Below are 16,336 nucleotides of genomic sequence, written 5' to 3' on the forward strand. Positions count from 1 at the left end.
CGAAAGGACTGCGTGGAGCTGGGGGAGCCTCCGCACACTGGCTGGTGTCTTGCAAGGCACGCAGATGAACTGCTTTCTCTTCTTCCCATCAGCATGATGCAAGCGAGTCCACGCGCTCAAGGTCAAGAGAAGGGCCTGATACTCAGCGACACAAAAGCGACAGGTCTTCAAGGTGAGCTTGAACCGGCTAGTAAAAAATGGGGAAATGCAGCTGAGGAGCTGCTCAGAAGCTGAGTCCTAAGGAGGAGTTGTGGGGCGACCAGCCTGACCAACCCACAAGGGGCTTGGTAAAGAGCAGAGGTTTTAGCACTGAAAGGAGATGGAGGGCACAGACCTCGTGAGGTGTTTGGTGAAATGCGTCACTTGCTGCACTCGTGGCATTTGTCCATATTGGTCTTCGTGCCTGGTGCTGGCAGAGATTGATGAGCTTGTGCAGTGACATTTGTTAAATGGCAGAGAAGCATTGAGAGGGTTAAAGAGCTTGTGGGGATGTGAAACCAAATGTCATCTCTGGGCAGGAAGGAGCAATTTTGATGCATTTGCGCAGCTGCTCCCTTGGGTTCCTGCTCCCCAGTTAAGCCCCGTACACTGCTCCCGCTGCTGTGTGTGGACATCCCTCTTCAACCACGTTGTGTTTTGGGGTACCTCATCCCAGAGCTGATGGGAACATGCTGTAGCCCAGTGCTGCTTCTAAAACACTCAGTACCCTTGCCTGATGCTCTTCATAAGGGACTGAGCCCTGGATATGACCGTCTTGGCTTTGATTTGCAGTCCAGATATGAGCCTAAAAATTCTTGTTGAATTTGCAAAAGAAAAAACAAGAGGTGTGCTGGTGGAGACTGAGGAAGATATTCGTAAAATATTCTGGGGTTAAAACTGGGCAAGCATTAAACACTTTAAAATGTTGCCCTTTTGAGTGAGGTTTGCATCAAGCTTCATAATGAAAATTCTGTGTTTCCTGACAGCTCGAAACCATTATTAAATTAAGCAGTCTATGAGAAGTAGTAAATGCTGTGCATTTCTTACCACAGTAACAGGCTGTGGTCAGAGGAGCTGGGCTGCAGGTAGAAAGTCTGGGCCAGACACAGTTTGCATCAAACTGACAGGGACAGACCAGGCAGCTGAGCTGTTGCTTTTGCTGCACTGTTATACCTTTGAGGTTTTTTCCTAACACTTTTTTTTTTTTTCCTCTGTGCTTGGCAGGTCACAGCCTCTCCTCGATGACTTTGAACACACTCGATATTACACAAGCCAGCCCAGCCCCTTGCGCCAGACCCCCAAACCTGAGCACTCTCCTAAAGGTAGGATCAAGTCCATGGCTGCCCCACATTTGGGTTATTTTGGGCTGTTTTCCTCAAATAGTCAGCCTACAGGACAGGATGTTTGAAAGAGGGGTTTTAATAGAGAGGAGGAATGGATATTATTGTCCTAGCAGGCAGGTGATGCTATTCAGTGTTCAAATTGTACTTGCTGAGCATGTTGCAGGCTGAGAGACTAAGAAGCTGAATGAGTTTGCCTTGAGTTTGTCAAACTGCTCTCTGCTGTCCTCTGTGATCTCTTAATGATGAATGACTGTAAATCCAGGCAGCAAATGAAGGAGAAAAAACACAAAGACAATGACATGATGGATTTTAGATGACTCACTAGTATCAAGCAATCCAAGACGAGACAAAACCTCACAGTATCACCTGTCTGGCAGGCGAATGGGATGATCAGATAGAAGCTTGTTCTGAGAACAGGCTTGTTTTGTTCCTGTAGCATCTTAACGCTGCTTTGTTGGCTTGTTTCCTGAAATCACTAGGCACAAGACCCTAACCACAAGAGTGTGGGTAGGGTTGCCTTCTCCATTTTTTTTAAATCCGAATGCCAATTGTCTGAGTGATCTGTAGAGTCCCTGGGGGAGGAAAGGGATGGCTGGAGTTTGACTCAGTTGCTCAGATTTCTTCCAGCTTTGCTGCTTGTGACTGAAATGTGGGCAGTTTACTTCCCAAAATTTAAAGTTTGGGAAGATTTTGCATTCTGTCTTCATCAAACAAGCTGGAAAGTTGATACAGTCTCTAAGCCCAACACTTGTTTTCTTCAGTGGGACTGTGAAATGTGGCTGCAGTGCTGTTCACAGCCTAGAAGAAATGCAGACGTCTGCCTGTCTTGTGGACCTGTCCTTCCTTTTGCTTGCATAAAGTAATGGGTGGTTCCCGTTTTGGCATTCCAGTATCCTGGAAGTCATGCAGGCATCTAAGAGGGCAGAACAAGTAAAAGATGATAGCAGGCAGTATTTTCTTCACCAGGATCTATCCTTACGGACTTTTTTCTTTCTGTTTTGTTTTCCAGGTTCCCGTAGGAAGCAGTAAGCTAGCCTTTGCTTTGGTACTGACTCTTCTGTAGCAAACATTACTGGAATTGCCAGGCAACTTTCTCGACTCCTTACCCAATGGGAGGTACACCCTCCACTCCCAGGATCTCCTCTTTAAGTGTCATCATATTAATAAGGAACACTTGTTCGTTTCAATTTCTTACTCATGTGATGAGTGCAGTATAATCTAGCCGCCACTGAGCTGTGTGAATCAACTGATTTACAGCTGATTTTAACAGCTCCCTCTTGTACTGTTTTCAGGCTTTCCTTTTATTTTTAAGCTTTGGCTGGAGCTTTGACAGCTAGAGGTGCACATACGACAGGGACGAAAATCCAAGAAATGGGTTGGGTTATTGCAATGCAGCAGAATGTCAGAAATACAAGTCCTTTCTGTATTAGGGTGACTTAACAAAGAGAGTTATAAGAGGAGACATGTTTCTTCCTGTGCTGGATAAGACAGCTGAGCCAACCTGACAGGGTCATGCTAGCTTGCAGAAAGGAGAGAGTGTCTTCATAATGTACACCAGCAAAAGTCAGAACTTGGGACTAGTCAGGAAGAAGTTGCCTATGTAACAAGGTTTCTTAACTGCTGTATTTCTTTCTAGGGTTTCCAGCAATTTGGGTAGAGTGTGTAACCAGGCATTTAGCTCCAGGATATTGTTAAGAGGAAATACAATTTCAACTGAAATTAGACCTTGTGTGCACAACTTTTAAGACATGCCAGGGAGTTGATGAAGCTGTGAGTTGTGGATTGGGAAGAATCACACAAACAGATTTAAATGCCTGAAGGGACCTCTGTGGTCACCTGCTTTGAGCTTCAGCGTGGTAGAAGCCAAGGAATTTTCACTGAAGCCAAGTAGGAACTACTGTAATTCCCAGCTCAGTTGCTTATGCACTTGAGTACAGTAACTTGTGTCTGAACCTGCATGTGTCTTGGAAACTTGGGACTGAAGGAGAGCCATATGGACACTGAGCATTGTGTCCAAAATCTATGGTTACAGGCAACTTTGAGCTAGACACAGAATGCTGAACAGTCCACGCAGTGTCTGTGCTGACTGCCTCCCCTCTACACTGCTCCTGTCCAGCACCCCAGGCAGACTCCACTCCGGACAAAACTCTGGGGTGTAGCAGGGTCTGCAAGAATAAGTTGTCTGTATAGATTTGCTCATGCAGTGATATTTTTTCTTTTTTTCTTTCAATGGCTTGTTTTCCCTCCACACTTTGAAAATCATTCTTCTCTTTTGCAAACAAGTAGCCTTTTCCCTTGGCCTCATCTCGTTTCAATTCTTTTGTCTTTTTAATCTTTTTTTTTGCTGGTTTTAAGTGCATTTTTAAACTGCCAAACTGAGCATCTGGACAGTGGCTTGGAGTCTTTTTCATCCAGTACAGGCTAGTTATTAATTCGGCAGTCTAGTTCATGGCAGCAAAGGCTGGCCGCGTTGCCCCTGCAGCCCAGCTTCCTTATTGCCCGACCCTGAGTCTGTCCTACCATGCTCTTCATCTTCTGATAGCAGCTGCAATTCTGCTGTTGGATTTGCGGAGAGAGGGGGTTAGAGCCATGACTATACTCACCCTCATCACCATCTGCTTGAGAAAGGAGCCAGACACCTCTGCAGAGCTTTGTGGAGAGCACGTGCTGGTGTGGAGCACTGATAAGAAATCGGAAGAGATCATGACTCTCTGCTCTTGCACTAATGCACAGTTCAAGCTCCAAGGCAGCTGTAAGGCTTTACCCTTGGCTGTTGTCCTTGGTCAGGATAGTTACTGAGGCAAATCACTAGGAAGACAAGGCAACTCCTTCACCTAAGCTGCAAGGGAATGTTTAATACCACAGCATGAGCCCTTGCCTTGCCTTGACCAACAACTCAAGAAACCCATCTCCTACCCCTACTGGTGTGTTGGCAGCAGTTGTGCTGTGAAGAACTAGTTAACCCCCAGTAGACCTCTGCTCCAGGCATACCAATAGCCAAAAATGTTGTAACATAGGACTTTGTGCATTGGCAGCATCCCATTAGCTGCATACCCTTGCTTCCAGACCATGAGCTTGGTCACCTGCATGAGCCCTTAAGAGACTCGCAAGCTATTGCTTGCTGCTGCTTCTCAGGAAATATCCCAGTCAGCGGCTAGATTATACTGTCCTTTCCTTGTTCCCTCTTCTAGTTCCATCTCTGTCCATTCAGAAGTGTTAATGTTATTTTAAACGATCCAGAAAAAGAACAACATAGACCGTGTTTTTTCCTTTTTCTATTTGGTAACTTGGGCCAATGTGGCCACCTCATCTGCAATGACTTTATTTTGTAAAAATTTATTTTTGTATTTCACGTAACAGTCAAAACTTCTACTGCTGAAAATGCCTTTTTTTTTTTTTCTGTGGATTTTTCCCCTCCATTGCCATGAGAGTATTTATTGTTGTGAAATGGATGCCTGGTGGGGTTTTATGGACTGATATTTTCTACAAATACCCCAGTCCAGGCCCTGCTGCTTGTATCATCTGGTGCACTTGTGAAAACTGGATGGGGAAAAATCCTGCCAAATCAGAAAGTGGTTGTGCTTTGTGTTTGCTGTGCATGGGGAAAAATGGTGAACCTTTGTACAAGGCAAGGGGAAATCACCAACTAGGAATTCAGCCCTCCCTGGGCCTCTGTACCTGGCTGTGATGGGCTTTCTTGCACTGCAGTTGACTGTTGTAACTTCTGTCTTCCCCTAATCAGAAAAAGTCATGAAGGCCCTGAGCCTGCTGACATTTGAAGAACCTATTAATTCAGGAGGGGTGCTTGGGAGCATCCAAGTTGTTGACTTTAGTGGGTGTGAGTGGAAATGATATGAGAGAAAACTCCAGGTGATTTTTATTTGGAAGCTGGGTATAGTCTGCAGAACACCTCACTGCCTACTCTGGGGAGCTGCAGGATCTCCTTAATGGCCTCCTTGGGCCAGCCAGCTCTCCAGCTGTGGCACCAAGAGATGAGAGTCCAAAGGAAAAATCCCAGGAGCATCTCCTGCTTCCTTGGATGCTTTCAGGGAGTGCTGAATGCTTTATGGGCTGCTTTGGTCTATATCCTCCCTTAGTTCTTACCTTTTTATTCATTTGCACTCCCTTGTAAGTGTTTCTCCTGGTTTATTTTTCCATAGCCCTTGTGAAAAGGGTGGGCCCTGAGGTTTTGTTAGAAGGGGCTGACATCTATCGAGAGAGAAATGCTAGGAATGGTAGCTGAGATAAGCGTCTAGTAAATGGGGTATAAAACAGAGCAATTATTCATCTAATATAGCTTGTGAGCCTCATGCAGGTTAGAGACTTCCTGAGGCAAAGGTTACAACTGGACTTGCATGTTTAGTAACCACTTTTGGAAGGAGATTCCACGGTCCCATTGAAGTCAACAAGAGTTGAGTTAAGATCATGGATGAACAAGGAGCTGAGTCATCTTGGGGCTCAGCAGCCATGGTTCTGCTGAGACTCAAGAAGATACAACTTGTAGGAGAGATGCAAAATCTGCACCTTGCATGTGTGTCCCTGGAAAAGAGGCACAATGAAGTTGATCTTTTTAAAAGAAACAATCAGAGCAATATTTCCTTTCTATGACAGAAAAACGTTTAAGCAACTCTATTTTTCCTTTGTCTTCCGTTGCCAAGTTCTAGTAGCTTTGCCTATGGTTTTGCTCTGGATGTAATAGCATGTCGGAGCCCTTGCTGGGACCCCAGCCCCGGTCATTCAGGTCTTGCATCCCTTTCTGACTTTGTGCATTAACAAGGCAACAGACACCATGTGGAAAATTCATCATCGTGAAATCCTGGCACTTCCTAATCTCCATAGTAGGCACGTCTCGCCAGCAAGAGCTCTCGCCGCCACCTCACCTCCGTCCAAAGCACAACGGTCTGCAGAAGAGAGGTCGGGCGAACCCGAGTGATCGTGCCTTACATGCAGGGATACTCGATGTCTTCAGCAATCTGATCTGAGTCACCTTGCTATGAAACACTGTCTTAACGTGGACTGTACAACTTCCAGCAGCGAGAAGCGGTTGTCGTCATGTGGATAGATCCAAGAGGTCAATCTCATCTTTTTTTAAAGAACTTCATGGTTTTGAACTTAGTGGGGCGGGAAAATATCAGTTGTTAGGGGACAGATGAAGTCTCATTGCTGAATTTCTCCTCTTGAGGAGGAAGGACAGAAGTTACAAATGCTGCAGTTTGCTTCACTCTGTAAAAGGGATCTTGTATGTACAGTATTTTTATATCTCTGCATTCCCACCTGTCAGGATTTGAATCAGGATTAATAACATTCTCTTACTTAAGGGGGGAAAAAAAAAGGATTTTTATTTTTACAGTGCTAGACCTTTGTGTGTTTTGGAGGTTTTTTTTGTGCCAAATTACAGCCACTGTTACATCTAGTGTTTTCATTCAGTTTATTGCTATTGATCAATGTGTATATTATATATTTTTATTATCAAGGTTTTTTATTTTAATTCATATTAACCTGTATGCAAACTAACTGTGGATTGCTAATTTATATATAAAGGGGAGCACTTGAAGAAAGTGTGAGGATTCCCCTCCTTAGGTTACACTCTTGTAGTCTAGTGCAGCCAGTCCATGGAACTCATCCATCGCTTCTTACACAGAATGGTCTCCTGGGTGTCTGTCACCCCGAGCAGGTTGCTCCTGCCATTCCTCTGGGCTCTGCAAGTCTGTGTGAGATGCAATAGGAAACGAAGCGCAGCTCTTAGCGTGCACAGACTGATGATGGGTGATTGAGTTCTCTGCTGTCCTGCTCCTGGCAATGGTGCCAGGGAGCATGCTGCAGCAGGAATTCCCACCTGGGGGTGACTTTGAGGGTTGCTCTGCCCTATATCCATGCCCAGCTGATGGATGGTTTTGGTTTTGCCCCACTCTCTCAAGATTTTCAGTGCTCAGTTTTGCAGTTGCTCTGGGAGGTGGGTGTGGGATATAGTGCTGAGGCACAGCAGTGCCCCTCACAGGAAGTATACCACAGGCAGCTTGTCTTTTTTTGTGTTATTGGTGTGAAGGACAGGGATAAACCTACTGAGGTCCATCCTGGCTTACTGTACTCTTTACAATAGGAGCCGTAGCAGACTTCTGGCTGTGCAGCACTGCCATGGGGGCTCTGGCTGTGGTGCACGCAAGAGCCGCTAGCACTGCTCCGCCCAGGACAAGCTGCGGGACGCAAGTTTTGTGTTGAGAAGCTGCACTGCCCTCAGCTTCGGGGCTGGAGATATCATCGGCCGCCTCCTCCCCATGGGTAGCACAGGGCAAGGCTCAGCTGTGCAGTTTGGGCTCTTCCAGGAGAGTCCCAGAGAGGACAGTGGCACACACAAATGAGCATTTTCTACTTCATGGTAAACAACTTCCACTGTATCAGTGTTCACTCTGTGTAGACTCCACGGTGTGTCTCCAGCTGCATCTGTGCACTGCAATATAGTTAATTGCCTCAGAGAAATAGCTGCAGTTGTCTCATTTAGCTCTTCTGGGTAAACTTGCAGCCTGTTGAATCTTAATATTAGCCACACAATGAGATGAATTAATCAGAAAGCTTAAATTCTTCAGAGCTGCAAGCGTACCCTGTGTTGCAACAGCTAATCCTTAAATATAAATTGCGCACTGACAATAATCCGTCTATGCAAGCCTAGGTTTTTTCTTATTTTTGACTGTTCACTCTCTAATTTTATCAGGTTTGGCATAGAACTTCTGAATGACATTTAACCAAAGTATCATGTCCGTGTGTGTAGCATGTTTTGCTTCATTCTCCTGAATTCTCATTGAATGTAAAGCGAACATTGCCTTGCCCCGTTTTGTTCAATAAACCGCTGTATTTTGTTATCTACCACATCCTTCTGTCCCTCTGTGTGCTTTCCTGGGAACACCGAAGGGGGTTACACGAGAGCAGGAGAAAACAGTGCTTCATTCCACCCTTGGCTGCTGGAGCTAAGCTGCTTCTACCAGTAATTATGTTCTTCCAATGTAATAGATGTAGCAAAACAACAAACTTGTATTTAATTTGATTATTTTGTGGCCAGAGAGATGGGGAAAAAAAAAAAACCAACTGTGTAGTATCTTGGAAAGGATCTGGACTGTTTCATTTCCTGAGACTGTGATACAGAAAAATAAAGCAGTGTAATGATTTCCAAGGGTAGGATACTTTTTTCTTTTTCGTTAACATGGCTTTTTGGTCTGCAAAAAGCTTGCTTGAAGCTTCCCAAGGACAACTTAGACCTGCAGTGATGGGAGGGAAGGCAAGAAGGAAACAGGACGAATGCCCTGTGACTGACTGATGTCTTCAAAGGCATCAGCTGAGGATGCAGCCTCGTGCAGCTCAAACGTGAGCAGACACAAAGCCTTTTCCGTGTCATGAATTCAGTTGGCGACTCAACATGTTAAATAAAGGGGAGGTTACTAAATATTGAACAGTGGATCCTGAGTCCAAACTGTAAACCATTCTTAAATGTTTATTTACTCATTTCCCTCTAAGTCCCAAGTATAAGGATTGCACAGGGGAGCAGGGAGCCCTTGCACACCCCCCCACAGGGTGCACCAGGCTGTCCCTGCATGGGCCGGGGGCTTTTCTTCCCCAGGGGATTGGGTCTGTGCGGGAGCGGGGGCTCTGACTCCGGCCAAGTTCGGTTTTGGGCTTGATTAGGGGCTGTGTCACAGCACTACCCCAGTGCTTTCAAATGTCTTTACGTCGTCCTTACCTCCTGCCACCTTCCATCTCAAAGTCCCTCAGGCATTAGCAGTGAGCAGAGGTAGGGACCAGCAAAATAGAAAAATAAATTTACTAGGACAGGGCTCTAGCAGTGGAAGAGCCTTGTAGAATCAGGGCACTCGGAAGTGCCAAGAGCTCTGCCAACTTACAATTTATTGCAGCCTCTTGTCTGAAGTGACTGGGTTGGTCTGTTTGCTTTGAAAGGCTTCATTCATGCCAGCCTTGGCGCTTGGTTAAGCATCAGGCTGTGCTGGGAGAGGGCGGCAGCTGGAGCCCTGAGCAGCATCTTCCACCTGCTGCAGGGATGCGCACCCAGGACTGTATGTGGGGACCACAAAAGGAACATTGAAGACCCCTTGGGGATTTTTTTTTAACCTCCTTTTTTTGCTGTATCAGCAGAATTGCTGGTCTCTGGCTTGCCAAGTCACATGCAGCTCTGAAACTGTATGGATGTGGGTGGTGATCCATTGTGCCTTTGGTGATGGATCCAGGTATCCTCCAACTGTGAGAGCAGGTAAGCTGTTAGAGACTGCTTGAAGTCAGCATTGCTCAGTACCCGGCAGCCTGACTGCACACGTGGCTGCTCCAGCCTGCACTGCAGGGTAGGAGTTGCAGGTGGCAGCTGCCATCTCCCACCTGTGCATGTGTCTGGATGCTCATCTTTCACCCGGGTCTGTGCTGTGTAACTGGGGGCTCTTGCCCAGAAAGACTTCGGTGGGTGTTGCTCCTGGCTTAGGAGGGCTGAGCCCTGCTTAGATGCTGCCTGTGGAAGGAACTGCAGGGCTGGGCGTGCTCACAGGCAGCAGGCAAATGGCTTTTCACGTCTGGATGGACGGCCAGGGCTAAACTGAGCTGTTGTGTGTTGGCTCACACTTTGAATTGGGAGCAGATGCTGGTGGAGCACCGTGATTCTCTTACCTGGAACTGATGCTCCTCTTGTTCATGATGCAAACTGTGGCTGCAGAGCGACCCAAAGCCTAAACAAGCTGGGGTAGCTGAGACACGAATGACTGAGTCTACTACACGTGGTACGTAAGTACCATTCTCAGTTCATTTCCTGGAGACCTGGCAGGTTACATTTTCCCTGGAGGCGGAGAGCGTCCTTCTGCCATGTGAGACCCTGCGTTTTGCCTGAGACTATTCCTTCTCAATCTCAATATTGAGCAAAACCAGGCCCTACATCCCAATCCTTTATGCCATCCTGCCAGCAAGCGTCAGCTCCTGGCACCAATCAGTGATCTCAGGTCAGAGGTGCTCGTGTCCATCACCATGGTTTGTTCTTTCAGAGACAGCGACCCTTGAACAGCGCCCTGAGTCCATCGGTTTAACCTGCCTCACCCTGGCCAGGCTTCCTGCCACAGTTAATGGCAAAACAGATTTAGCATCGACTGTAAACCAAGTGTAAAACAAGTACAGAACTTGAGTCTAGCAGCTGGGAATTTCTGGAATGTCAGTGCATCTCTGACCCCAGAGAGCCCAAAACAAGCACCCAAGCGGCTGTGCCAAAACCTGCTCCTGTTTCATACTGGTGGTGGTGTGCAGCAGCTCTGAGCATTGGCACCTTGGTTTTTGCAAAGTCTCTTTTCCCCTGGTGCTGCTTTTGCCTTAGTAATAGTTCCCCTGTCCTGCCCTTCCCCCCAAAACACACATCCTAACTCCACCTCCGTGACTCACTTTGTGGCCTTTTGAGGCCAGGCTTCAAACACTGACCCAACTAGCCCCTAGCTGGTGCTGGGGGCTCCAGGACCACCATGTGATTTCTATTTATGTATAAACAGCGTAATGCCACATCACAGGACAATTTTTTCCTGGCTATTTTACATTTGGATGCTGTTCCATTTTTATTAAAACACGGTTGACATATGCAGCACCTAATTCTGAGCCAGAGGAACACATGCTTGTCTTGCTAATAGGGTTTATGCCCAGATGAGGGGTGCAGAAGAACACCAGCGTCCCCTTCCCTGGGCTAAGCATGGAGCTGGGACGGGCACTTACCCAAAGGCTGCTCCATGCCGTGGCCCTCCTTCCACCTTCATCCTCCTCAGGTACAGGCAGTGCCCAGAGGGTGATGACACAGCCACACACGCGCGTGTCACCAGAGGGTACTTGGGGAACACGAGCTTTGTCCCAGCAAGGCTGGAAAAGAGCTGATTTGTAGTTTTAACAGTTACTGATACAACAGTTGGAGGTTTTCCAGGGGAGGGTGGTGGTTGGGGAGTGGATGAGATGTCTGCCTACACAAGGTTTATTCCCACCGCTGGCTGCCAGCTGCCACTCTGCACGCTGTCCCAAGAAGTTGCTCTCAGCCTGTCAAGGGACACACAAACCTCACTTGAGCACTTCACTTACGTATTTTTATTTACCCGTCAATTACTCACAACTGCTGAGCTACTGAAGGCCAGCCTGAGGGTGCGTGCTAACGTCCAGGAACATCCCTACCATAAAGTGTGCAGGCAGGTCCGGAGGAAGAGATTGCTTGCAGTCTCCTCTCCAAAGGCAAAGGGAGGCATCAAGAACAAGGGTTTCTCTGTGAATTTTCTAGTCTGCCAGCAAACCCAGGCAGCTTCTCCTACTGGAAAAGTCCTCAGCTGTAGGAAATGAGTCCTGCGCACAGACAGGACTGCTCTCGTTGCCACAAGGAGCCTGGGAGGGTCGGTGCAGAGCATCCCACAGGAGAAGGGGATGCATCATTGCAGCCCCTGAGGCAGAGAGGACCCACAGCTGCCCTAAGTATGGCCATGATTGCAGATCTGACAGCAGCTGTGTCCTGTTGACACCCCACCACACACACACCAGGGCATAAGAGGGACCCAAAGCAGCAGTACAGGCAACTGGGATGGACAGGTCTCTGTTTGACAGGGAGAGCTGTAATAGCCCAACAGCAGCAGAAGACGACCAGGTCCTCCTGGTGTTTGCCCCTCTGTGAACCAAAGCCATCTCTCCTGATGCCAGGAGTTAATTCAGCTGTGCAAAGGTGCAAGTTAATGCCAGCTTGCCCCATCCCTAAGGATGCTGAAACAGCTGGCCAAAGCTGATCCCTCCTAGCCCTGGTGTTCTTGGTCTTCTGCACTTCAAGCTGGGAAGGGACCAGTGCCCTTGTGGATTCTGGGTGACAGCAACAGCTCCTGACAAAAGCAGGTAGGCCAAGAAGGGATGGCTTTTCTTCTCCGTGGGACAGGCTGATCTCAGGAAGATGTCTGCTTGAAATCAGGGTGTGCTGCTTGGACCAGTCGCTGGAATTTGGAAGTCACTTTCTGCTCAGCTGAAAACACTGTTTTCTCTCAATATTCTTCCAATTTGCTGAGTTGCAGGTGTGTGACTAGTTAGTTAGTCTGCCTACGCCTTCTCCTCCCAGCCTGCTCTCCCTTGGGAAATGAAGAGCAAATTAAAAATGCAAGCTTGAAAATAAACTTGGATTAATAAAGATAAATTATAATAATCCTTAAAAAAAAAAGAAGGTAGAAAAATGCTTTATTTTCCTTTTAAGTGATTTTTTTTTTTTTTTTTTTCACTGATGACAGTTCCAGTGCTGCGTGCTGGGCCCGGAGCAGCACGTTTTATACCATGGCTCTCTCTAGTGGCCAGACCACAGACAAGAAAAGCACCGTGTGGCTGCTCAGTGGCAGAGCTGCAGCTGCATCTCAAGGCAGACAGGTGTATCTGCAGCAAGGGAGCTGGGTTTGGGGGTGCTGACACCCCACCGCAGGGGAGCTGTAGGCTCCCCTCTTGCAGGTGTGCCTCCTGCATGGACTGATCAGGCCACAGGAGCAACAGGCAATGTGCCAATGGAGGAATCGAGTCTCAGAGAGATGTATTGGTGGTGCTTCAGCCCTACAAAGCCCTCAGGGCTCAGGGTGAAAAAGTTTGAGGGGGCTGCATTGGATGAAGCCATTCGAAGCCCTCCAGAAGTCAAAATACCTGATAGAGACCTTATAGCAGCCTTCCAGTACCTAAAGGGGGCCTACAGGAAAGATGGGGAGGGACTCTTGATCAGGGAGTCTAGCAATAGGAGGAGGGGTAACGGCTTTAAACTTAAAAAGGGAAGACTTAGATTAGCTATTAGGAAGAAATTCTTTACTGTGAGGGTGGTGAGACCCTGGCCCAGGTTGCCCAGGGAAGCTGTGACTGCCCCATCCCTGGAGGTGTTCAAGGCCAGGCTGGATGGGGCTTTGAGCAGCCTGCTCTAGTGGGAGGTGTCCCTGCCCATGGCAGGGGGTTGGAACTAGATGATCTTTAAGGTCCCTTCCAACCCGAACCCTCCTATGATTCTGTAACTAGCTGGGGTCAGTTATTCACAGTACAGCCGTATCCTATTCCTTGCAGACAGATCTCACGCTTTGAGAGGAGCGTTGCCTTGCTCCTTTCAGCACACGGCAGCTGGGAACTGACAGCAGAGAGGATTCCTCCTCTAGGTTGGCCAGAGGTCTTTGGAGGCTTCTCTTCGTTTGGCTTTTTAATTTCATTTGACAGTGTGGTTGGCAATAACCATTGGCACCTAAACTATTGATCGCTTGCAGGGTAATATTTGGGCAGTCTTCTTATTGACGGTACTGCACATCTTGTGTTCATTTCATTGTAGAAATTGTGTGCCAAAAACATGGATCTAAATGACGTCAATTACGTGTCAAAGCCAAACACTGAAAAATTTAGGAAAGACCAGAACTGAAATAGTAAAGAGAATATTAATTTAGCCCCGTTGCCAGTACACAGTGTAAGCCTGATAAGAGCAGGGTCAGTATTTTTCCCTGGGCTTTTACGTCAGCCGCGGCGCAAGCTCGCTGGGTGATGAGCTGTGACCAGTGCTGCTTACTGCCATCACCTCAAAATAAAGCCAAAGTTCCCCAAAGAACAGGGAGTTCTGCTTCTTGACAAATAACGTAACTGTCCACCCCCCACCACCACCTTCTTCTGTAAGTCCTTAATGCCCTGAAGGAAGGGACTCCTCTTATAGCCAGCCTTTCCCATCTTGCTCTTCTGGGAAGAGGCCCTTTCATGCATAGAAAGATGCTTTTCCCCATCCTTCTGATGGATTTAAACTTCTCTCCGCTTCTGTTGTGAGTATTTTGGTTTACTTTTTTCTCATTAGAGGATTGAAAATTGACTCTGTACATGCTAAAACGAATTCCCTAGCTTAACTCCCTCCCCCATGACTCTTGTAGCCATTGGTGTGAAACATTTCAGCCTGTGGCTCAAAGGGAGCAAATGCTTTTCTCCGGCTTGCAGTGCTTTGCTGTGTTTGGGAGAATCTCGTCTTATGGTGGCGTGAGCACAATCCCAGTGAAACCTGTGGCCGCTGCTTTGCAAAGAAGTCTGCAGTGACTTTTTGATGTGCAGCACTTTTAGGAAGCTATGCCGGTTACCCGGGCGTCAAGAAACCCGTCTGAAACCTTGGCCTTGCAGCCTCCCCTCCAGAGGGAACTGGTGTGGGTGGCACCTGGTGGGGATGTGGTGGGGGCTGGTGCAGAGCACCGCCCCCGGCCCTGCAGCCCAGCTGCTGGAGCGAACTGCCAGTAACTATTTTAAAACTAATATTGAGTCTCCGTAACTTGTGAAAGAATTCTGTATCAAAGCTACCGCTTAGTGCTGTGAAATGGGGCGGGGGGGGGGGGGGGGAGCACTTAAGGAACTGCTTCCTCCTGCTGATTAGTTCCCTTTTCTGCTGCGCGTGAAGGTAGGAAAAGCATCACTAGGAACTTCATTGCTGGAGTTACCCACTTACCACTACATTGGTGCTGTACCAACCTGCACCGGAAAAAACAATCCTTACCCTAAATTGCTTGAGGCGCACAGTTAAGCGAGAGGCAGCCGGGCTATAAGAGTAGCAACTCACTGATACTGCCTTTTTTTGCTGTTTCTGCTACTTCAATGATTTTTTTTTTTTTCCCTACTTCAGAAGCACAGCTGTATGTATTTTCCTGAATCCCATGGACTTAGGCATATCACTGCACTTGTATCTGGTCCTCCTTCCTTTTTTGTGGTATTTACCCTTTACAGCTTAATTGGGTTCTGCATTACTGAAGGCTGCTTGCTACTCAAAGGGCATTAGAGAGTTGCATTGAAATATTTATGTCCAGTGCATTACTTCATTAAGGAAATGATCTAAAATGAATGGAGATTGAATTATGCCCAAAATGCCCTACGAAACTGGATGCTGACTGATTACTTAATGGTTCTCCTGATACATGATGCATTAGATGTCTATGTTGCCTTTAATTTTTCATGGGCTGAACTGTGTCTTACAGCAGCCCCAGACTGTTGGTTAATGGCATTTCCTTGTAACTGAGTATCGGTTTTTTGTTGGTTTTTCCCGCCCCCCCCCCTTGACATACGTGGCATTTTCATGCTATATGAATTGAGGTGTTGAAGTATGTTTTGTGCTTGAGAATCTAATGGAGATCACTAAACGGATCGCTCCCGTTTTGGTGCTAGGAAGGAAGCCTGTTCAGAAAGCACACCTGCAGCTCAGGAGGGCCCTTGGGATGCGTTTTGCCTTTAGCCAGGCACACCTAGAGCTGTCTCGCAAGCTACCGGCCTGTGGTAAGAGAATGGTTCTGTGGTTAAGACTGAAAGAGCTTAATTTGGTGCTAACCACTCAACTGAATGTTCGGACAGCAGAGTGCTTTTACCAAACTTCTTAGTTTTCAGGGCTTTTAGCAAGCTTAATTTGATCTTCAGTAACAGAGAACGAATTCTTCCAGCTGGGACCAGCTAATGCAAATACTAATACCAATGTTACAGGATGCAAAGGAACACTGCGATAGGTCTTTCAGATACTGCTGTCCTTACTCCCAAGCATGTGGTGGTGCACAGGCCTTTCTCTTCTGGAGTCGTCGTCTTTTTTTTTTTTTTTATTCCCCAGGAAAATTGCTATGTGTTCCTGGGCTGGAGAAGCTCCAGCCTGTGCGGACTGGCCAGGGCTCAGAGTGAATCTGGGGACAGCAGAGCCTGCAATAGTGAACAGGGACCTGGCACCTCTGCGTTGCTTGTAACACTCTCGCAGCAGCATTCCTGCTGCTCATGGCATGCAGGACCAGCCTGGAGAAAACTTGTTTTCCGAGACCTGTGGCAGTGCCCGCTTCGATGCCTGGGAGAGATCTAAGTGTTGTCCTGGCATTCTGCAGCGCAGGAGTTCTTTGAACCTTGATTTATACAAAGCAAAATGCCTAGGATTTAGCAGAAATGCCTCTTTATAACAGAAATGTCAGCTCGTTTTCCCTTTTGGCCTGTCCCTTAATCTCACCATCTCATGCACTAGGGAAATCCAATCCTTGCAA

At 47.3% G+C, this 16,336-nt stretch overlaps 1 protein-coding gene across 3 annotated transcripts in view; it reads left to right on the plus strand.

Moving 5' to 3' along the window:
- The window catches only part of CCDC50 (coiled-coil domain containing 50), a 44,995-nt gene extending 36,807 nt beyond the window's left edge, over positions 1-8,188 (plus strand). For all 3 annotated transcript variants that reach the window (XM_063337675.1, XM_063337676.1, XM_063337677.1), the window contains 3 exons: positions 93-172; positions 1,204-1,301; positions 2,332-8,188. In XM_063337675.1, coding sequence (XP_063193745.1) covers positions 93-172; positions 1,204-1,301; positions 2,332-2,351 — 198 coding nt within the window. In that variant the 3' untranslated portion in view covers positions 2,352-8,188. The remainder of the gene's footprint in view (positions 1-92; positions 173-1,203; positions 1,302-2,331) is intronic.
- Positions 8,189-16,336: the final 8,148 nt, after the last annotated feature.

This window comes from Chroicocephalus ridibundus, chromosome 6 (assembly GCF_963924245.1).
Source record: "Chroicocephalus ridibundus chromosome 6, bChrRid1.1, whole genome shotgun sequence".
Taxonomy (NCBI): Eukaryota; Metazoa; Chordata; class Aves; order Charadriiformes; family Laridae; genus Chroicocephalus; species Chroicocephalus ridibundus.